Below are 23,619 nucleotides of genomic sequence, written 5' to 3' on the forward strand. Positions count from 1 at the left end.
ATAGTGCACTGTAAGAAATTCTGGCCTCTGGAAAACGGACAAGATGTCATATTAGGTTTCTTCTGTCTCTCATTTCTTTGATTAGCGGACACAGAAGATCGAGGCAACACTTTGAGGATTACAAATATTTGGGTAAACCTAGCTGGCAGCAGACTGATGTATGTTGCCCAGCTTGCTGCACTACTGGGATTTAAAGTGTTCTTTTTCTTTGCAGGCACTGGTGTCACTACACGGTTACGCGGACGGTTTCCTGCCAAGTGCAGAATGGCTCGGAGACGGTGATCCAGAGAGTTTATCAGAGTTGCCGGTGGCCAGGACCTTGTGCCAACTTAGTGAGGTAAAAGCCCTTAATGTCTCGTGTTGTATATTCAATCTGTAGGCCGGGCCCTGCGATGCTGATTCAGTTAATGGGTATCTGGGCAAAGCAAATAGGATTGGGCCATATGGGACCAGATTCTGATCTTAGTTAACCCAGTATGAATTGGAAGTAACTTACTGAAGTCAAAGGAGTTACTCCTGATTTATACCGGTATAACTGAAATCAGTACCCTACCCGATTTCTGTAGCTTTGCTGCGTGGCATTTAGCTGTGCAAGCTTCCTCATACAGTTTTATTGAGGCACGTGGTGTTACTGACCTGAAATGCCACTACTCTGGCTCTCCGAGAACGCCAAGCGCTCTGACCTGCAGCGGGGCTTTTTGATGTGCACCAGAGCCAATGAGGGACTAAGATAAGGCCACCAAACTCCTTGTCACATGAGACCTGTGCCAGGATTGGATTTCATCCTGGTAGGTTCCCAGAGATTGTGGGCTAATGCAGGGGTAATAAAAATACTTGATGCTTGGAGCGGGATCTTGCAAGGTGCTCAGAGCTCTTAATTCCCATTGACTTCAGACCTTACAAACTTGAGCTTTCATAAGGTACTCTTCATCCACCGGTCTCAGTGCCCTTTACAGAGATGTGGTGTCCAATATTCCCACTTCACAAATCAGAAACCTCAGCACAGAGGTCGTGACTTGCCTAGGGCTTCGTGACTTCCAGGTCTTTGTTCTACCTGCTAGACTCTTCTAGTAATCTTAAGGCTGCAGACAGCCAGGCAGCACAATAATTAGCCAACAAAGTGAATGGAATTATTTATCCCCACTTTATCACCAGTAGCTACAGAACAGGGTTTGAGATAATCTCATGCTTAGTAAAGAAATGTCTTGATGGTAATCTAGGCAGAACATAGTTCCACCCTCTTCGAAAAGCATCCATCAAATACTGAGCTTCTCTTATGATGATAGTCACTGGGAATTCTAATTTTTCACATTGCTGTTAATACTCTTGGTTCTCCGTTTTCATTTGGCCACTGGTTAGTCTTACTCATTTTTCATTTGTGCTTTGGTGTGTGGTTGGTCTTATTTCAACGACCACTTTACATGGGACATTTTATATTTTACATTCTTGTGACCAGACTTCTGCTGAGCTCTTTAAATTTCCCAGAACTGACTTTTTTTTTTGGCTCTCCATTCCTGTAAAGAGTGCATGTTAACCTTCAAAATACAGTTTTAAAAACAACTTGCCAAATTCTTGCCCATTCTCCTTTTTAAAAATGTGATTGAAGCTACACTGCTAACAAATCCATCCTGTTATTGGATCAACATCCTATCTACATACTTGTAAAGTTTCTCATTAAATAGGCATATTCACTGAAAAGAAAAAGGGTATAAAATTGAAGTTTATCTTTGAAAACTCTAGCAAATATAAACCCTGAGATTTAGAATCTTTTTTTGGTGTTTAATTTTGTGACATTCTAACTTGGCTGGATGGTTTTCTGTCTTAAGTAATTTTTCAAATAGCCTGAAGACTATTAGCCTGAATTGTTCTGGCTGCTTATTTTAGGACCGGGCAGAGTAGCACTGGAATGATTGGCAAGAGAAAAGCTTAAATTAAAAATGCATACATTTAAAACTGAGAGACAAGGTGGGTGAGTTAATACCTTTTACTGGACAAACTTCTGTTGGTGTGAGAGACAAGCTTTTGAGCTCTTCATGTCACTAAACACTGAAGAGACTTTAAGAGCTCTGTGTAAGCTCAAAAGCTTGTCTGTCTCACCAACAGAAATTGGTCCAATATTACCTCACCCACTTTGTGTGTCATATCCTGGGACCCACATCACCAAAACACTAAATTTACAAAAGGCAGAAGCCTTGGCACTGAAATAGTTTGAGGTTACTGACACTTAAGATCTCAGTTGGGAGCTGCCTCTCTGGGAAGTAACTGCCCAATAGAATTGCCAGGCATCTGGTTTTCGACTGGAACACCCAGTTGAAAGGGATCCTGGCGGCTCTGGTTAGCACCGCTCCTGGGAACTGTGGCCAATGGGAGTTGCAGGGGTGGCGCCTGTGGGCGTGGACAGTGTGCACTGTGCAGAGCTACCTGGTCACCCCTGCGCCTAGGAGCCGGACATGGGAGCTGCGTGGAGCCAGGTTAGGCAGGGAGCCTGCCTTATCCCTGCTGCACTGTGGACTGGGAGGCGCCTGAGGTAAGCACCACCTGGCTGGAGCCCCTAGCCCCACCCCTCTGCCCCAGGTTGGAACCCCCTCCTGGAGCCCCCCCTCCCTGCACCCCAACCCTCTGCCCTGAGCCCACTCCCACACTCTGAACCCCTCTGCTTCAGCCTGGAGCCCCCTCCTGCACCCTAACCCCTCATTTGTGGCCCCAGCCTGGAACCCACACCCCCAGCTGGAGCCCTCCCCCCCATTCTGCATCCCAACCCCCTGCCCTAGACCAATGAAAGTGAGTGAGGGTGGGGGGGAAGAGAGAGAGGGGTGGGGTGGGGCCTCGGAGAGGAGGTGGGGGCAAGGGCGGGGCCTCAAGGAGGGGCAGGGCACAGAGGTTCAGTTTTCTGCGATTTAGAAAGTTGGTAACCCTACTGTCCAATTGCTGGCCTGTGCTCCTAGGGCATGGACTAGAACACAAGAAAACTCTGTCCAGACTGGCATTGAGCCATGCTACCTATTGTTAATTAAGGCATTTTTCACGAAATTGTTACCGGGCAGAAATTTCTTAAGGTAGAAATGGACCAGAAGAAATATTCAGACATGAACATTGAAATGCTACCCCCCATCTCCACTGTAATTCGGGGAGAATGTTAGATTACAAGCTGAGTGGCTGGCATGCTTCCTAGGTCACCGCAGTGCCCTCTGCACAAGGTCATACATCAGAACCACCCAGTTTCAGTCATACGGGAGGCACAAAAGACACCTAAATGAACCTTAGGATGTCCCTGGCTCTCTGTTTCGTGGGGACCTCCAGAAGGGGGCTGCCAGAAGTGATATGAGCTCACCCAGTTACTGACCATGTTAAAACAGGACTAGCACATGCCTGCTCCAGGTGGCACACGGTATCCTCCGCTGAAGTCATTGCAGAGAAGGAACAGTTCTGAGAACAAGTGCCATGTTGTCAAAGCCCCTGAGATTCAGAGATGGTAGCTGATTAAGAGGTATCCATTATCTCTGTCCTAGGGGCCCCTCTCTCTCTCTTTTTTTTTTTTTTTAATTGGTTGTATTATTTTGATTTTTTTGTGGTGGAGGGTGGGATGATCTCTTATTTACATTTTGATGTTTCACAAGGAGGTAGAAGTAGCCCCTGGAATCAGTAGATGCTGATCATTGCCATGTGACGAGTGCAACCTGTTGTAACCCAGGCCCAAGAAATGAAGATCGGCTCTCCTGGCATCACCTTTGTTACGCTGCCTATCCCTTCAGTTGGGTGGAATTCATGATGTCTATAATAGCACCATCTTGTGACTCCCAATAGCATTACAAGCGTTGCTCCAGTTTTAATTCCCAAGGCTGTTCTTTGTGCATCTCTGAAGTGCTGGCTGAATTTGTGACCCTTTTTAGTTGCACAGCCCCATCAGGCAAACAGACTGGCCTTTGGCCAGCACGTCTCTCGGATTGGGAGTGCTCAAGTCATACGATTGGTGCATCCATCCCTGGCTATCTTGTATAAACTCAGATTTCCTCTCGAACCAGGCCCTGGTAAACTTTTGTGCATTAGTATTGAGCCTACAGAGTTGGAGGGCACTCATTCGTCTCCTGGTAGCTCTTGTATTGTGGAACACTGTTTAACATGGGCAGACCAGGCCCCTGCACGCTCAAGCTGCCCCCAAACCCTTTCTTTGTGGTTTGACAACTCAGCTTGATTTCAGAGACGGATCTGAATCCCAGAAAGAGCTGCACGTTTGAGTGTGAGCTTTGCTCGATGCTAAAGTGTCCAGTCATCTGTTGGGAGTACAGTGCAGGCCAGTGGTTTCCAGTTATTTTTGAGATCCCATTTGTCCTGGCTGGTGGGCTTTCCAGTAGCGGAGTGAGTGAGTGTGTGTCTGTCTGTCTCCATAAAATATCTGAAACAGTTTGATGCCCAAGGACTTAATCAGTAATGATGGCCTTTGCTTCACTTCAGGTGTCATTTGAACAGCGACTGTTTTTTGAACAGCTCGTGTTGAGTTCCCCATCCCTGTTTGCTTTCTGTTGTTCCTGTATCCCTTTCTGTCTTTCGCAGCACTGTAATCTGCAGGGTACATTCATCACCCTCCGTGATGCTCCTACTGGAGCAGCACCAGTCCACATTCCTGCCTAATGCATGGGGCTGACCACGCTCTGCAGGCTAGCTGTATGGAATCTCACACTAGACTAGCCACGGTGGGGAAGTACTGTGTTGTGTGGGAAGCGTCATTCTTTTGGATGAGACATCAAACAAAGATCTCTTCTGCTGTGCCTGGCAGGTGTCCAGGTGGGGAGGGGTGAGTAATCCTTCTGATTTAACCACTACTGTAGTGCTAAGAAGATCCTCCCATCCATGGTACTGTGTGAAGGATCCTTGTTTGTACTGGCAGTTCAGTTTGGTCTCATGCTCGTTGTGCTGCCCATGGAATGCTTCGAGAGACCTTTTCTCAGAAGGAACGTTTATAAATGAATTAATAATGAACTAAAGGGGGGGTAATGTAATTAATGCAAATCATCAGGACTTTATGGAAAATAGGTCCTGTCAAACTAACTTGATTTTTTTATGAGATTACAAGTTTCATCGATAAAGGTAATCGTATTGACATAAATATGTAGACTTCGCCAAGGTGTTTGATTTGGTACTGTGCAACATTTTAATTAAAAAAACTAGAATGATATAAAATGAACACGGCGCATATGAAGTGGATTAAAAACTGGCTAACTGATAGGTCTCAAAATGTAACTGTAAAATGGGGAATCCTCATCAAGCAGGTCTGTTCCTAGTGGGGTCTTGTAGGGATTGGTTCTTGGCCCTATGCTATTTAATATAGTTATCAATGACCTGGACAAAAACATAGTCATCACTGATGACGTTTGCATATGACACCCAAATTGTGGGAGTGGTAAATAATGAAAAAAGGCCATGGATTCAGAGCAATCTGGGTTGCTTGATAAACAGGGTGCAAACAAACGATATGTGTGTTATGGCTAAATGTGAACGTATAAATCTAGGTACAAGGAACGTAGGTCATACTTATGCGATGAGAGACTCTGACCTGGGAAGGGGTGACTCGGAAAAAGATTTGGGGGTTATAGTGGCTAATAAGCTTAAAATGAGCTTCCAGTGTGATGCTGTGGCCAAGACCGCTAATGTGATCCTGGGATGCATAAACAGGGATTTCAAGTAGGAATTAGGAGGGTTATTTTACCTCTGTATTTGGCACTGGTGCAACCGCTGCTGGAATCCTGTCCAGTTCTGGTGTCCGCAATTCAAAAAGGATGTTGTTAAATTGGAGAGGGGGGTCAGAGAAGAGCCATGAGAATGATTAAAGGATTAGAAAACATGCCTTATATCAATAGACTCAAAAGCTCAATTTATTTAGCTTAAAGAGAAGGTTAAGGGGTGACTTAATTACAGCTTATATGTACCTATATAGGAAATACATATTTAATAGTGGGCTTTTCAGTGTAGCAGAGAAAGATATAACGCAATACAATGGCTAGAAGTTGAAGTTAGACAAATTCAGACTAGAAATAAGGCATACATTTTTAACAGTGAGAATAATTAACCATTGGAACAGCTTACCAAGGGTCATGGTGGATTCCTCCTCACTGACCATTTTAAATCAGGATTGGATGTTTTTCTAACCTCTGCTCTTGGAGTTATTGTGGGGAAGGTCAATGGCCAGTGTTATAAAGGACATCAGACTAGATGATCAGAATGGCCCCTTTTGGCCTGAAAAACTGTGACTCTGACAATACTGGACTCTCGCTCATACCCCTGCTGACTGAAATCTCCTCCTTGGTTTTTGGCTTCTTCCCAGTGATCCCTGACTTCAGCCTTGTGTAATGCACCTTAATGGCACAGACACCTCTGTCCATGCCCTGTCTGAGACCGTGAGGATGGAATGAGGCTCCAGAAACTCTGTATCCTTTAGTACCACTCTCCGGAGGTTGAGGGATTCTTGTCTCTCTTGGGATGCTCTGTACAAAATTATCCAATACAGCAGGAGTCGTCTTAAATAGAGAAAACGGTAAAGAAACTGTCTGTATATCACACCCCTGTGAATACTAGGCAAAGCCCAATGAGGTAGGCTCCCCTTATTTCTAGATTGTCTTTGTTTTTCCTCTGTAACTGAACTAAGTCCTCTCTCTGTTTCCTGGTCAGTCTGACTGCCTCTCCCTGCTGTGTAGAGAAGTCTCTCTATTCCTCCTCTGACCTGCTTATCCAATCCTAGTTGTCAGAGCTCGTTACCCTATCAGTGAAAAGTTACATAATTTCCATGGGAGTGTTTGATCAAGAATACCATCTGGGGCAAACCGCATAGTCTTTGTGCCTCATACAAAGACTATTGTCTCCCTTTACTCCTGTGAGGTTTCTCCACATTTCTGTCTCGGGTATCTAGCATTTCAGAAGCCATTTTTGCCTCCACCTCCCTAGACACGTGTTGCCAGTCAAGGCGATTTGACTCCTGATTTGCATGTACATTGTTTTTGGCAATAGGAGTTGTATCCAGTTTTTGTCTCAGTGGCCACAGAGGTAGCATGGATTTATCCATTTTCCCTTGTCATGAATTATACATTACTTGGACTGCTGTTACATCAGTGGTGGGGACACATCTCTAGTTATAAGGAGGAAGCATGGGTAGATTTGATTGGAGTGATGATAAGGGAATAGAGAAAACCATTAGGCAGATAGCAGCGCAGCTCTGGCTTGGTTCTATTTCTCACAGCTGTGTCTTGATACAACTGTTTCATCTTCTTGTTTGCAAGTAATGAGCCAAATCTGGTCAAGCTTTCATTCCCTCCATGTCCACAATGGGGAGGCTCACTAGCAAAAGCCACTCCTGCCAAAGAAGAAGGCATCTTTCAATTCTTCAGTGACAGCTGAGGGGGGCATTTCGTTAATGATCCTGCTTCCAAACAGATGTCAGTCTGGCCAGACGCTGTTTAATCAGTTTCCTGTCACCAGTTCAGATGCTACATTTCTCTTCCTTATTGCACAAATTTTGGGTCAGCGCCCAGCATTTGACAGGGAAGTATCTGTATGATCCCTAGTGTAGCAGCTCGGGGTGTGTTGCTCCTTGCTATTTACTCGCTCGCTCCTGGGAAGCTGGCAGCTGTTTCTTTTGCATGAGCGTTGTCATCTTGGCTCAGATGGGATGAGCTATGCTGTTCCCACCCTAGACTCTCTATTTAGCTTGGAGGCCTGCGTTGCTTTGGTGCGGTCTTTGCTGTTGGCTTTTGTCTCGGCAGAACTCTCTGCTATGACCTTTCTCCATCTGAGCCATGCCATTCGCATCTTCTGCGTGTCACTGCGGGTGCCTAGCTGTTGTGACACTGAAGGGCAGATGGGCCTGGCGAGCGCACCTGATGTGCATATCCATTAATATCCCATGCATCTCTCTCTTGAGAAGTGAATAAAGTTGCTTGTTTGGGTTGTGTCTGTCAACGATTCCCTGGGGTCCAGCCATCCCGTCTATGGGAGCACAACTCCCATAGAAGCCGGTGGCACTTCACGTTTGGCCTTCCCCCTACATGACGCATGTGTTAGCTCTCCAAAGGCCGCACTAGGTTGATCGCTTTAGAGCAGTCAGTGCCCTAACTAGGACACACTCTCCACAAAGGCTGATAGAGAAGGACAGTCTTGTAGTTAAGGCCCGGGATGGAGACTTGGCAGATCCTGGCTCTGGCACAGACGTCCTGTGTGACTTTGGGCAAATCGCTTTAACCTCAGTTACTCCATGGTAAAATGGAGTAATACTTCCTGGGTCTTGTTTCTCTTGTAAGTAAGAGACCCTCCCAAACAACTGTGTGCAGGTACAGAGCCTAGTGCAGCGGGGTCCTGATCTCGGTTGGGACCTCCATGGAGCTATCTATACTGCACTGTAAGCCCTGGTGCTAACTCAGGTTTTAACCTAAGCCCCTTCCATCCACACAGAAAATAGTCTGACTTGGGCCAAGAACCCGCTGGATTTGGGCCTGCTATGGGGGAGAGTCGGAACCAGAGTCCCACTGTGATGTGGGTCAGAACCCAAGCATTTTGCAGTATGGATACAGCTCAGCTCTGGGTCTCCTCAGACTCAGGTCTGGAGAGTCCGCCCATGCTATCCCACAATCCCTTGGGGCTGTTTTCCCAACCTTTCGCTTCCAGAACTTGCCACTCACTTCCCAGGAACTGGAAGAAACCAGTGGTGCTAGAACAATTTTTATAGAGGGGAGGAGTGCTGAAGGCGGAAATCATGTAGGGCTTGGGTGGTTGGTACTACTTCAAGCTGGGGGGTGCAGCAGCCCCCCTCCTTCCAGCACCTATGGAAGCAATCTCCTGGTTCAAATGCAGCTGCTCGTCGCTTAGCCCCTCATTTCCAAGAGGATTACTCAACTGGAAATAGTACTGCCACGGCTAAAGCCAAGCGCTTGCAAGGCGGTGAGCGGTACAGAGCAAGTCAAATGACCTCAGAGGCTTGAGCGAATACTGGTGAGGCTGGCGTTTGCTATTGCTCGTTCAGCAAGGGATACATCGGACATTCTAGATCTCCAACAGCGAGTGTATCATTGTCAAGTGCACAGCCGATACTGGGGGTATCGTGCATCCGGGAAGCCAAGAGGTTTTAGACAGTGGCCCGGACAGCCTGCCTTTCCTACAGCTACTTCACTGTCCCAGCAAATGTTTCCAACATGTACAGTTTAGTCCTGCTATTCCCCCCTGCCATGATTGAGCAGCATTGTCTCTCTGGGGTCCTGCTTCTGGGAAATGCAGGCGCAGCAGCATTGCATGGCAGCAGACAGTATAGCTCAGGCTGAGAAGATGGGCACTTTCATTCTGGCACTTAAACACCCCCTGCAGCATCAAAGTACCTGATTTTTAGAATTCAGCAAGGACAGTGGGGCCCAAGCCTGTGTGAAACTTGCTGTTAACCCATTGACAAGAGCTTTACTTCTACTTCAGTCCCTGCACCCCACCCAGCCCTGGGGGCAGGGAAGCACCGCTTCCGACACAGTGTTTGGTGATGCCATACTGGGACATTATTTCAGACTGATATCTACTGATGCACTTCAGGGGTTTTGTGGGATATCCAGAACAAATCATGTCAGACCAACCGAATATCCTTTTTTGACAGGGTAACAAGCCTTGTGAATGGGGGGGAGTGATAGATGTGATGTACCTCGACTTTAATAAGGCTTTTGATACAATCTCATGTGGCCTTCCCATAAACAAACTAGAAAAATACAGCCTAGATGAACCTACTATAAGGTGGGTAGACCACTGGCTGGAAAATCCCACTCAGAGTAGTTATCAATGGTTCACAATCAAGCTGGAAGGGCATATTGAGCAGGATCCTGCAGGGAGCTTGTCCTGGGTCCGATTCTATTCAATACCTTCATAAATGATTTGGATAGTGGCAGACAGAGTACGCTTATAAAGTTTGCAGATGATTCCAAGCTGGGAGGGCTTGCTAATACTTGGCAGGGCAGGATTAGAATTCAAAATGTTCTTGACCAACTGGAGATATGGCCTGAAATAAATAGGATGAAATTCAATAAGGACAAATGCAAAATACTGTACTTAGGAAGGAATAATCAATGGCACAAATGCAAACTGGGAAATGACTGCCTATGAAGGAGTACTGCAGAAAAGGATGTGGGGGTTATAGTGGATCACAAACTTAATATGAGTCAACAGTGTAACACTGTTGCGAAAAAAGCGAACATCATTCGGGGATGTATTAGCACGAGTACTGTAAGCAAGACACAAGAAGTAATTTTTCCACTCTACTCAGCACTGGTAAGGCCTCAACTGAAGTACTGTGTCCAGTTCTGGGTGCCACACTTCCAGAAAGATGTGGACAAATTGGAAAAAGTCCAGAGGAGAGCGAAGTTCCAGAAAACATGACCTATGAATAAAGATTGAAAAAATTGGGTTTGCTTAGTCTGGAGAAGAGAAGACTGAGGGGAAGACCGATGACAGCCTCAAGTGTGTAAAAGGTTGTTACAAAGAGGAGGGTGATAAATTTCTCCTTAACCACTGTGGACAGGACAAGAAGTAATAGGCTTAAATAGCAGATAGGGAGGGAGATTTTGGTTCAACATTACGAAAAACTTCCTAATTGTCAAGATAGTTAAGCAATGGAACAATTACCTTTTGGAGGTTGTGGAATCTTCATCGTTGGTTTTTTTTTTTTCTTTTTTTTAAAGAACAGGTTAGATAAATGCTTGTCAGGGCGGGTCTAAGTAATACTTAGTCCTGCCTCAGTGCAGGGGACTGGACGAGCTGACGTATCCAGGTTACTTCCAGTCCTAACATTCTATAATTTTATGTCTTCCATTCCGATACAGACCAGGTCTGACTCTGCTTGTCCCATTGTACATGACATGACCACAAACCTAAGTGGTATCTTCAATATCTTACTTTAAATGTAACTTCCAGAGCTTGCTGATCAGTGCAGATCCTTCTTGCTGTTCAGTAGTCTTGAATGAATACATTTTTTTTTAAATGTAGCAACTCCTCGCCCTTGCTCCCCCCCGCCCGCCCGGAAAATGGGGGACATCATCTTGGTGAATAACAAGACTATCTATTTTAGATATGTGGGGGTGTGGAGCACGTGCCTCAGTTTCTCTATCTGTACAATGGAGATAATGACACTGACCTCCCTTTTGTAAAGTGCTTTCAGCTCTATTGATGAAGCGCGATAGAACAGCTAGGTATCTATCATTTATTGTCTGTATCAAGAATCTGTTGCTATGTGATCGATAGAGTTGTTTGTGGGGTGTACATCACCAAAGAATTTGGCCCATGCTTTAGTGCTTATGCTCCGTCAACAATATTTCTCTAGCTGGCATTGCCTCTTCTGAAACTGGGAATTCCTCCGTCTCCTTTCTTTGCCCATTCAACTGGATAACTCCTATGGACTGATTCAGTGCTTAGAATTGCTATTTGAAGTCCTTTTAGACAGGAAACGCTGATTATGTGTTAGTCCCATTATTTCTCTGGAGGCGGTTAGGTCACATACTAGGAAATAGACACTCCCCCCCCCCCTTCCCCGCCACATACACGTTACAGCAGGATGAGCATTCCCCGGAGAGCATGATCAAGGCTTTGAGTGTCTAAGTGATTAGAGCCCAGACGTGAAGGCGTATCCCTGGGTTTGTGAAGGGGGCAAGCTGTCGTGCGTTCAGAGGGGAATTGGTCTCTGTGTGTATTACCAGAGACCAAGTGCTGGCCAGCTGTTTTCAGAGTGAAAGGGCCAGCTGTTACACCTGTGCAAAGCACATAACTATTTAGACCAGTAATTAGGTAAATTATCTTGGGGTCTGCACACTGACTGAGCTGGGGTCTGACTGGGCTAGATCTTTTGGCCAACAGCAACTGGGAAGAGCAAAGCTGATATACTGTTGCCGCTGGTTTAATTCTAGTCTGAATCTTGCTACAGAGCAGAGAGGAGCTGTGGGAAAGACCAGATTTCGGGAGCTAGCTGGCTGACTTCTCTCTGGGTCTCTGAATGCTTGGGTCCCTTTTTCCTGGGGCTATAGACATTAAAGCCCTCCAGATGGGTCCCCTATGGAGTCTCGGCAACATAGAGATCCCCACTCCGTGGTCTCAGGCCTTCGCTGTGTGGTGCAAGTCAGACAACCTCAGCAGGTTAAATCCAGCCCTCGGTAGATTCCTTTGGGGAAGGCTGAGCACATGCCCGTCTTTCAGGAGAGCCTCTCACAGCTCCAGCTTTGTTTTGTCCAACGCTGGAAGAAGCAGACTTAAAGCTTTTCATGACTGGGAATTGTTTGGCCTTTGTACCGGGTCAGCTGGAGTAAGCAGGGGGATAGTGAAGCTTGAATGCTGAGTGGCGGGGTGGTTTGTTTTACAGAAGAGATGATGAAAACAAAAATGTCCAGCTAGCCCCTGACATGTTCATTAGTGAAAACCACCATCGTAGACTCTCCTTGACTGGTGTCTACAGTGTGGCACTGGGGAGGGGGCAGCTTGCTGATGATCCTTCAGACATCCTTTGTACAGGGCAAGTGGCAATCCTGGCTGTCTGGGTAGGAGGGTTCTAACTAAGGAAGCCAATCATCTCCCAAGTATATCGGTCCATCCCATTTAGTTGCATCAGTTGTATCTCAGAAATATGAATGATTGGCAGTCATCTGATTTGAGTGTTTTTGTTTCCTAGAGCTTTGCTATGCTCCCAGAAGAAGCTGGGCACTAGGAAAACACAAACACAACAGCTCCCACAGAGCACATCTGCTTGCTGTGCGTGGTGGGTCTTAAAGCTACTGACTCTTACATAAAACACCTGTTTCTGAGCTTGTGGGTTCATCACTGAATTGCTGACTGACTTTTTTCCTTCTTGAATTGGGAGGCTGTAGGGAAGTGGTTTTAAAGAAGCAAATGCAAAGGAAGCTTCCTTTGCAAACTACAGTAGAACCTCAGAGTTACAAACACCGGCGTTACGAACTGACCAGTCAACCACACACCTCATTGGGAACTGGAAGGAGGCAATCGGGCAGCAGCAGCGACCATAAAAAAGCAAATACAGTACAGTACTGTTCCACATAAACTACTAAAAATAAATAAAGGGACAAGAGCATTTTTCTTCTGCATAATGAAGTTTCAAAGCTGTAGTAAATCAATGTTCAGTTGTAAACGTTTGAAAGAACAATCATGTTTTGTTCAGAGCTATGAACATTAGAGTTGCAAACAATCTCCATTCCCGAGGTGTTTGTAACTCTGAGGTTCTATTGTATTGCTCAATGATGGTCTGATTCTGCCACGAGCTGAGCCCTATACACTATGGACTTTGGGAGTTTGACATTCAACTCCATGGAGAATCAGGCCCTATACCTGGTTACTGGAACTTGCAGCTAATCTAATCTTCATCGGATGAAGTGAGCTGTAGCTCACGAAAGCTTATGCTCAAATAAATTGGTTAGTCTCTAACAGGTACAAGTGCCACAAGTACTCCTTTTCTTTTTGCAAATACAGACTAACACGGCTGTTATTCTGAAACCTGCTAAGAAAGACTGCTTGTCTTGCAATGTGGAAGCAAGTTTGACAACCCCCACCCTCCCCCTGCTTAGGCCAGTTACGTACAAACAGTTTTGTTTATATGTGTAAAAAATAAATGAATCCAAACAAACGGGAAAGGTATTTCCTGTGTGTGAAAGGCTGTTCTGTTTATGCCACAGCAGAGACAGTCACTCCTCTTTGACCTGATTGCTGAGGATCAGATTCAGGCAAGTTGCACGTTCTCTCTTTCTTGTGTCATGACTGGCTGTTGTACTCAGCAATGCTTCTTTATGAGCAAGAGGAATGTGCGTGTACTGGGACTTGAGATCCACTGTGTGAATACACCACTCATATCCTCTCAACAGCTTGATCTCCAGTATTAAGAGCTTGGCTAGCCACAGTCAATTGATCCACCTGTATCCCCAATCATAATGTTCTGTACAGTCTTTTCAGATTCTCTTACTCGTGTATCCAGATCCACTGGTTCCTAAACCACGATCACACACTGAGAAGCACTGTGGTCTAGTAGTTAGGGGTAGTCTCCACTCTTGGAGACAGAACAGTGGGCTAGATAGACCCCAGGTTTGATTTAGTATGGCAATTGCTAGGATTGTTAGTCAAGACCTTTTGGGTTCTCTTCCAAATCCTGCCACTAACCTGCTGTGTTATGGACAAGCTGCTAAACTTTGCCCGGTTTCCCCTTCTTTGCCCGGTTTCCCCTTCTTTGCCCGGTTTCCCCTTCTTTGCCCGGTTTCCCCTTCTTTGCCCGGTTTCCCCTTACTTGCATGCCTTGCAGGTGAGTTGTGAGGGTTGGCAGCTGATTACCTGTAAAGTGCTCTGAGAGCCTTCACTTACAGGAGCTGTGCAAGTGCCATGTTACCATTTTGACATTCGCTTGAGGTGGCAGTGCAGGTGAATGCTGATGGTGGCACGTGCATTATTGACACATGAGGGCAAAGCTTTTCCTGTGCTTTTCTTGAAGCATTCAAGGGGCACGTGGCTGGATTGATGTGGGGGAAAACCACCGTAAATAGCTTACAGCATGGGCTAAGGAATCGTGCGTAGGACTGGAGCTTGAGACTTGGGTTCCAATCCACTCTGCCACTGACCTGCTGTGTGACCTTGGGCATGTTCCCCTTCTGTACCTCCTACCCTTTTGTCTTGTCTGTTTCAACTATGTGCTCTTCAAGTTTAAGGCAGTCTCTTGTAATGGATACATGTATTTCTTAGCATGATGGGGTTTCTTGTTCTTGATTGGTTACCTCTTGTCACTACTGTAATACAAATAACTAGTGCCTAGACTGGGTCCTGACTTGCTTACTGTGACAGGGATAGGATTTGACCCAATCTATTATGTTCTAAACTTAAAATAAAGCCGCACTATCTGAGGTTTGCCAGTGTGGAGCACACAAGTTGGCATCGAACCAGTGAGCTAGAGGAGAAAGGCTCCCTAGACAATTATCAGTCTCTTTAGCCATCCATTGCACTCTCCACCGCCCACCCCACCCCGAATCTCTCCAACTGATGTTTCTCCACCATTTTCCTCCTCCTTCAACTGGTAAGTAGGCTCCAAGAGCAAAAACAACTCTTCTATGTCAATTGGCCAGTGAGTGGTTGTAAAATACTCTGATAGTGGATCCACACCCCTCTCATTCTAGTCTTCACCATCTTGTGATGTGCTGATATAACCTCACATTGTGTGGGACATCAGGCTCTGATGCAGTGTCACATGATGAAGTTGTAATGTTGTCCTGTGACATTGTGCAGACCTCAGTTCGGTCTGATGTTGCAATCTGTCCAAGGCTTGCCAGTAAGAAACTGGACGGCACCATGAACATCCGATTCCTTCCAGGAAATTCAGGATGCATGGTAATCCTAACTGAACCCCAAATCTGTCATGTCCCAAGAAGTGCCTGACTCCTCTTAGTTTGAGGAGTAAACCTACAGCTAATTCCTGAGTACTGTGGTGACTGCTGAGATTCTAGCCTGGCTCAAGCCATTCTCTGCACCTCATAATGAAGTTTGAGAGCGTTTTAACATCTTGGCAAGAACCACGATTTGAAATTGCGGCGTACTTGGAGACGAGCTGGCACTGGTAATGGGACAGAGGCTTTCATCTCCAGGTCAAACACAGCTGAGTTGTTAGCGACAAAGTCGTGATCTTCTGACTGCTGGTTCAGGGCTTAAGCCAGGCAAGATGGGCTTTGGGCTGCCACTACAAGACTCTGAGTCAGGAGGCCTCAGTTCTGTTCCTGACTCTGCAAAAGATGTTCTATGAGACCCTCAACAAGGTGTTTAATGCTGCTGTTCCTTAATTTTGCCATCTGTTTTAAGACTGTGGGCCTGCCTACAGGTTAGGCTTGGTGAGAGGCTTATCTCCTTATCAAAGAACCTGGAAGTCAATACCTGTGGCTGGAAAGTGCTGTAGTGAAGAACTAGGTGAAGTTACTTGGCTCAGTTTGGCCCCGATTAGACAAACATCTTGCTCCTAATTGGGGTGCTTGCTGGCAATTCAGCAGCAAGGCCAAGGACTGAATGGTCCAGGGAGACTACATTATTCTCCCAGGTCAGGGTTGTGGCATGCTGCTGAGGGAGCTTGTGCCGCTGCAGCTCATGCAGTGCCTGTCCTGTGGATAACGGAGAAAACTTGTCCGTCTCCAGAGTGAGCAATCGGCATAAATATCATTTATGTGCTTATAGTAGCAGAGGCCCCCACTTGTGTTCAGTACACGAAGGGGCACCCCTTGCTGGTATGCTTGCATTACTGCTGCTGCTAACAAATTAACCTTACCACTTGTAGTGCAAGACCTTTTCTGATAGGATCCCACACTGCGACCTGTAGGAATCAAGGTTGGTTCTCATTATTTAGTGCTCCATTTGGTGAGACAAGCTCTTCTTGGTTCACCTTTCTTCCATGCTCAAGCATATAGTTCATCCTCTGATCATGATCATACCAAAAGTGCAAGGGACTTGCTTCCAATGCCGGACTGCCTGTTAATTCCAGCTCTTGTTATAAGGTAGAGATCCCCCTCATCCCAGCAGAGGGCAGCCCATGCCAATAGAGGGAGACTGCACATTCCTTCTGAGAATTATTTTTTCTGTAACTGGCCCTGGGTATTGCAGTACACTAGAGTAATACTGGGCTTGGTGACAGAGCTCCACCTACTGGCGTTTCTAGATATTGCAAGTAACAGGTGGTTCCTGGTAGAATGCAGTACATTTTAAGTCTGTCACCTGGTGTAAGTTTCCCTAAAAGAATTATAAAGCCACAATGCAGAGTTCCTTAGTCTCTCCCCCACTCCCACCTTCATTCTCTCCTCCTCCTGGCCACGCCCCGGTTCATTGTATTGGCGTATAAATGAGAGCGAGTTTATAGAATATAACTTTTTTTTTTTACACATGTTAAAACCTTCCATGTTCTCCTGAAGCTTTTTAAAGAGTGACAACAATTATTCCAGCTAATGCAGGGAAACCTAATTTGCTGAATATATATATATAGTGTGTGTGTGTGTGTGTGTGTACATATATAAAATTTTTTTTTGGTAGGGCCAAATTTTCAAAAAAGAAGCTCAAGATTTGCATGTAGTTAATATAGAAATGTGCCTGTGGAAATAACATGATTGCACACATGTGTCAGGTGATGGTGTGTGCAAATCGCTAGTTGTGCATACGAATGGCTGTCGAGACTATCACTAAATGTGTGCACTATGATTTGTATTGTAATAGTGTCTAGATATCCCTACTGAGATCAAGGCCCTGTTATGTTAGATGCTGTAAAGGAGAACCTGCCCCAAAGAGCTGCTTATAGATAAGACAAAGAAAGGAGGAATTATCCCCATTTAATGGATGAGAAACTGAGGCATGGATTAAATGAGGTCACAAAAGGAGTCAATGGCAGAGCCAGGAATTGATCCCAAATCTCCTGGATCGTATTCGTGTTCTAACCACAAGATGATCCTTGCTCATTTTCGTGTGCACAGTCATGTTCTTTGTATGTCCCAGTGTCGATAAACAATTTGTGTGTTCTGTCTTTGGCCGCTTTCTTGCAAACTGATCCTCTGATATTATGGTATGGAGAAACGGAATGTGTATGTGGGACTGTGTTTAGTGAATATCTACCAAAAAAAAAAAAAGAGTTCTGGGAAATACTGGGTTTGGTGCCTGGGGAGTTAAATACACATGCACTTCTCTTGATCCCGCATCCATTCACGAGCAGAGCCATTTAGTTCAGCAGCGAGTAAGCACAGCAGGATCAAACCCACAAAGTGCCGATTCCCTCACCCAAACCCACCTGGCAACTTTGTATGTTGCCAGTTACAGCTGTTGGGCAGTTGGATGCTGGGATAGTCCCATGCATGGGACAAAATGGCCCCTCTGTACAAAATGGCAGTGATAGTCTGCAAGATGGGGAGGTGCAGTTTGTTGACTTCTCGTTTGTGTTAGTTACAGGACTCTTATCAGGCCCACGTACAAAATGTCTTACCGAACTGTGACCACCCTGGAGTGGAGGTGCTGTCCTGGGTTCACAGGGAGTAACTGCGAAGAGGGTAAGTCAACTGGAAATCTGTATCTCTTCCCACAGAGTCTTGGTGGGACAGGAGGAATTGGGTTTGGGTGAGTTTATTTTGGCTGAGTTGCTCTTCATTTCCTCAGTTCATCATATGTGGGTTTCTCTCTCTCTCTCTTTTTTTTTTTTTCTTCTCCTCCAAAAAACTCCATTAATTTTCATATGAAACACACATTTTTGTATTGCAAGCCAAGCTCTAAAAGGAGAGCATGGCAGGTGAGTCTGGAAGCCATGTGTGTGCCAGCTGTGCTTTCAGAAACCTGCCGTGGGTAGCAGAGCACCCAGCTGTGACTTGGGCATGGGAGTTTGCCGTTGGTAAATGACTGATGCATTTTTGGTTTGATACTCCCATTGTGCTCTCCTTCAGAAACCATGAATCCTGCATGCAAGCTTGTCCCCTCAGGGGAAATGTCATTCACGTTAAATGCAGGAACCCCCCTCCCCCCATCCCACATGAAATGGAGATACATCTCAAAATACATTACCATCAATTACTGAGGTCAATGAAATTGAATCATGAACCGCCACTTATAGCCTCTTAAGTTTATGCTAAAGAAATTGAATCGTTCATCTTCTAGACTGAGCTGCTTTATTACTTTGTGTCCCAAATTTAAGCCTGGGTAGGTTAAGAGGTAGGCCTATGTCTATCCAAAACACAGCTGTGTCCCTAGAGGTCTATTAACTGAAATTACTCACTGTCCTCACTACATGTAGATAATTTTTAGCTTCTACCATACACAGCACAATTCAGTGTGTCTGCATTTGACATCAGATCTGTCACATTGGGGGAAAAAAAAGGAACTCATTTTTTCTTGAAGGGAAGAAAGGAAAAGGTTTTCCTTTCTTTTCTCACCTCAACTGAAGATGAGTGAGTGATTTTTTTTTTTAATTTTTTTTGTATTTTTCTCCTTCACTTTCTTTAGCTTATCTGCAGTCTCCAGGGTTTATGAATGTGCGGAGCTTACGCATGTCGTATCTCTGATACGGGAGCATCAAAACTTGCGTCTTGCTATGAATGCCTTGTGGCTACAAGTGGGAAGGCAGGCTGGGTAACCTGGGCCCTGGATTGACATGTAATGAAGGTCGGGATGGGAGTGAGGGCCATTGGCTGTCAAATGAGGAGTTATCGGGAGCTTTCAGCTTCTCTCCTACAAGGCATTCTCTGACCATGTCCCGCCACAGGCAGTCCTGGTTTGTTTGTGCCATTAGGTCATGGCATTAAGCACGCCGCAGACAACTCAGGTGACTCTGCAAACTCTAAATCGTCCTGTGACAGTTGCAGAAAATGAAGAGTGTGGTCCTAAGCTGGTCACTTCGTTGTCATGGAAATAATAGCCTCCCAAACCTCGTGGAAATCTAAACCTAGTAAAGCTACTACAAAGCAGCCCTGCAGCTCAGGTTCTCATTTCAGCAAGGTACTAAAGAGAATGAGTCAGAAAGAGAGAAGGCCTGGAATGCAGTGAAATAATGGCCAAAGGCCAGCTTGGTTTCTTAGCTATCACAGCACTGAATGGTGGCATGGACGTTTGATAGACATGGCAAAGGACCAGTTACTGGCAACACACCCAGCAATGAAGATTCAGCCTGGTACAGAATTCAAATTGAGCTGTGCAGCCCCATTAGCCCTCAGTAGCTCAGCACAGATATAAGCGATTACAGCTTTGTAAGCGATTCCATAGGTGGAAAAAAAAAATCCTTCTCCATCCCTCTCTGTTGTATCCATCTCTGGAGCGTTAACGGGAGTAGAAAGCCATAGACGCTTGTTTGAGAGAGTCAGCAAAGAAGACTGAATACTCATGGGAGCAGGTCTGTTGGACGAGGTGACCATTTTATGTAGCTACTTCTCAGTGGAGAATATTCCTTTCAGGCTTGCATACGGTGTTCCGGAGCGTTGACAAAGTAAAAGTGAGAAGCAGCCCCCTTTTCTCCCATGTTCACACTCTTTCAAAACATCTGGAGCAATTGCTAATCCCAGCTCCTGAAAACCGAACCCTGATCAGTAGAACTGCGAGTTGCTGCTCCCTTTCTGGCAATGGCGTTGACCCTAGTGGCTTGTACTGAAAAACAGAGTGAAAATCATCAGCTAAATAACAAGGACATCAATTTAAATTCATCTCTCTTTATTTGCTATTGCTCCGGTAATGTTAGGTGTTAGTTAGTCTCGCTAAACTTTTTCAGCTGCAATTTTCTCTGTATTTTCAGTTTTTGCTTAGTACGTTTGACAGCACTTGGTAGAGGATCAGTTTCCGTTTCCCGTATATAGTTAGTTTTTTCCTATGGGGCGGATATGTGTGCGGGGAACAGCAGTGAAGGCTAGAGATCCGATGAAGTGAGCTGTAGCTCACGAAAGCTTATGCTCAAATAAATTGGTTAGTCTCTAAGGTGCCACAAGTACTCCTTTTCTTTTTGCAAAAAAACGTGATTAGGAAACTGCATGTGTAAAAAAACAACTTGGAAAAAGTAGTAATTTGTTCTTCCCCTTCTCCTGATTCCCTTTTTGCTTTTATTTTTTTAAATTGTCTCTTTAAATCTGTGAATGCTTTTTGTGCTTAGAAGTCAGTGTGGCTGCATGAGTGTAATTGGGGACAGAATTTGCTTCTTTAAAGGTACATTCTGACCACAATATGAAAGTCCTGTTCCTCAGATAATCTCACTGTACTGCTCCATCTGGTTTTATTTAACGTGAACAACAGTGATCACAACTGATGGTCCCAGCTTTCCACTTGCTTAAGAGGAGCCTTGTTTTCCTTCTGTGTCTGGAGGCTGTGGTCTCCTTTCCAAGTGGCACTGCCTTTTCACGCCCAGAGCTGATTACGACGATAGAAAATTAGGGTCAAGCAAAATAATTGTGAGGCAGTTTGGGGACCGTATTGTGGGTGGGCGGCTCCGAGAATGAGAGATGGTGAAGTGGCAAGTTTTAGGGACTCCTCTTTAGGCCCGTGGGACCACTTTTTGGAGTGCAAGGCTCAGAAAGCCCTGGCAGTTTGCTCCTGCCTTGATCCACAGCTACAATGCCAATCCCGCTTTTTATGATTCCTGAGCGGTGTCTCTGAAGGAGCCAATGTGGCCTCTCCCAGTGAACGGATTTTTATTAGCTTCCATCGTAAAAGGATTTTGTCTTGTTTTTCTTTAACATTTAAAGGGTGGAAAGACACCATTTCAGTAACTCGGAGTCTGCAGCACAGCCACCCCCCACAAAGTGCTGCTTTCAACTACCGGAAGGGGGCTCCAAAGAGGATGGAGCTCGGCTGTTCTCAGTGGTGGCCAATGACAGAACAAGGAGTGATGGTCTCAAGCTGCAGTGGGGGAGGTCTAGGTTGGATATTAGGAAACACTTTTTCGCTCAGAGGGTGGTGAAGCACTGGAATGCGTTACCTAGGGAGGTGGTGGAATCTCCTTCCTTTTGAGGTTTTTAAGGTCAGGCTTGACAAAGCCCTGGCTGGGATGATTTAGTTGGTGGTGATCCTGCTTTGAGCAGGAGGTTGGACTAGATGACCCCTTGAGGTACCTTCCAACCCTAATAGTCTATGAAACCCAGGACATGTAGGGGAGCAGTGATGGTCTGTCCTTGTTCTCCCTGGGTTTCTCTTGCGATGGGGTAGTGTGGGATGGAAGGCTAGTTCGGTGGCACTCTGAATGTCTTGAGGTGCTCTGGTTGTCACAGCCTTCTCTTGTTGGAAGTCTGTCCTCCCCCAGGGTGCTCCCTCTCCCCTTCAGTAATATACTGCACATTGAGGGAATGAACAATTGTTAAACTCAGTGGAGTATTACCAAGTGTCTTGACCTTTAGCTAATAGGTTCAGTTTGAGAAAGTAACCACTTAACTATCACCAGCTGGCGGGCACCAACTTAATGCTGATGGCTGCAGATTGTTTGGATTAAAATTTATCTCTGGAATTTAACTCTTGCATAGCAGCTGACAAAGAAAAATCTTAGTGTGTGTGTGAGTGGGGGGGGGGGTTGCTTTACTCAATCTGCTGAATGGGGGACAGCTGCTTTAATTATCCCCTTTAAATCACTCTGCCCTTAGAGGGAAGCTGCCCTACACACACCCCACCTCTCTCTCCTCCGGGCATGTCAGCATTTGAAAAGGCCCAGCTAATTCCTGCACTATTTTTGCAGATCTCTGAAGAGCTAATTCATTAGGTGGTTTGCTAGATTCCCCAGATTGCACCAGACCTTAAACTGCTTCTTGCAACAAACCCCTTGCTCTGCATTGGACAAAGAGGGAGACTTGACAGAAATGAGTCTGGTGAGCTTAACTGTCGGTGGATAATTTTTATTTTTCCATTTTATTTTATTTTATTTTATTTTTATTTTTTTAAAACTGGAGCCCTTGCTAGGACAGGAAATGAATCCACTGAGCCACCCAGCCTGCTGAATGCTGATATAAAGAACATATGGAAGAGGGCAGTGCAAAGGTGAAGTGGTTTAGCGATTGCAATCATGCATCAAGCTGATTGATTTGAATCCAAGATGATGCTGACATTTCAACCCAAGCTTGTTTTCTATTTTTCCCCCTCCCTTGATGGCTGAAAGTTCAAAGCCAAGAAGAATCTCCTGGGAGAGGAAAAGGGTCCCTAGTCTATTCAGGGGCTCAGCACTGCATTACCATCAGCTAGCTAGTGAAGACCTTGTTTTACTTTACAAATCTGACTTTTTTTTTTTCTAACTCAGATTTAGGATAGTAGCCAATAAGCTGTTTACCCTTCAAACAAAGTGTTGACAGAGTATTTGGGACTGCTCCCTGCCTAGACTATCCCTCCACTGTTAAAGTGACACTGTGTCTTTAAAGGTATGTTTTAAAAAAATAATGGTTTTTTAAAAAAAATATGATCCTGGTTCTGAATGATGATTAACTCTTTCTGGTCCTTTGCATTCTTTTAAATGCTCTTGAGATGAGCATATAACAATTTAATAGTAAAGTGACTGTGTGTGTGTGAGTGACCCTTCATCCTCAAGGATTCAAAACATTTATTAGTATTTGTGTTTCTAGTACCCAGGAGCAAACAGCCAACCAACACGGATTAGAGAAAGTCAGAGAACATGGTAGAGGGGTGTGTGAAAGTGAGTGACAGAGCTGGGTGTGTCTGGGATTTCTAAAGGAGTCTAAGGAATTTAGGCACCCAACTCCCTGAATGTATCGGAGAAAAGGAAAACTCCCCTACCCTTGAAACAAAGGCACTGCTGGGCTGGAATGGGAAAACCAATCTGCTTCAGCAAGGCCACACAGTGGTTCTCACTACGGGAAGGGAAGACCAATTTAAAATTAAACTGGAGGGTGAATTTTAAGCAGGCAGCATATAGTTGCATAGGCAGAATTTTGGTTAGGACACTAGGATTATTACTCCTTCCCTCCAAGAAAGCTTTCTTGAGATGGTAAGGAGTCAACATTTCAGTTTTGCATCTCTTCTGTAAAAACAGATGCATTTTCAAAATGCTGTGTCTGGGGGTTTTCTCTAATTTCTTCAATTTAGATCTTGGTTTATATGAACCCAGGGCAGTCCCTTAATCTGTGCCTCAGTTCCCCATCTGTCAAATGGGGGTAAGAG

The 23,619-nt window shown here is 45.3% G+C and overlaps 1 protein-coding gene across 1 annotated transcript in view; it reads left to right on the forward strand.

Annotated features, from left to right (window-relative positions):
* Nucleotides 1-23,619, forward strand: part of COL26A1 (collagen type XXVI alpha 1 chain) — a 213,743-nt gene that overhangs the window by 33,720 nt on the left and 156,404 nt on the right. The window contains exons 2-3 of the mRNA XM_077836850.1: nt 215-337; nt 17,944-18,047. Coding sequence (XP_077692976.1) covers nt 215-337; nt 17,944-18,047 — 227 coding nt within the window. The remainder of the gene's footprint in view (nt 1-214; nt 338-17,943; nt 18,048-23,619) is intronic.

This window comes from Eretmochelys imbricata, chromosome 17 (genome assembly GCF_965152235.1).
Source record: "Eretmochelys imbricata isolate rEreImb1 chromosome 17, rEreImb1.hap1, whole genome shotgun sequence".
NCBI lineage: Eukaryota > Metazoa > Chordata > Testudines > Cheloniidae > Eretmochelys > Eretmochelys imbricata.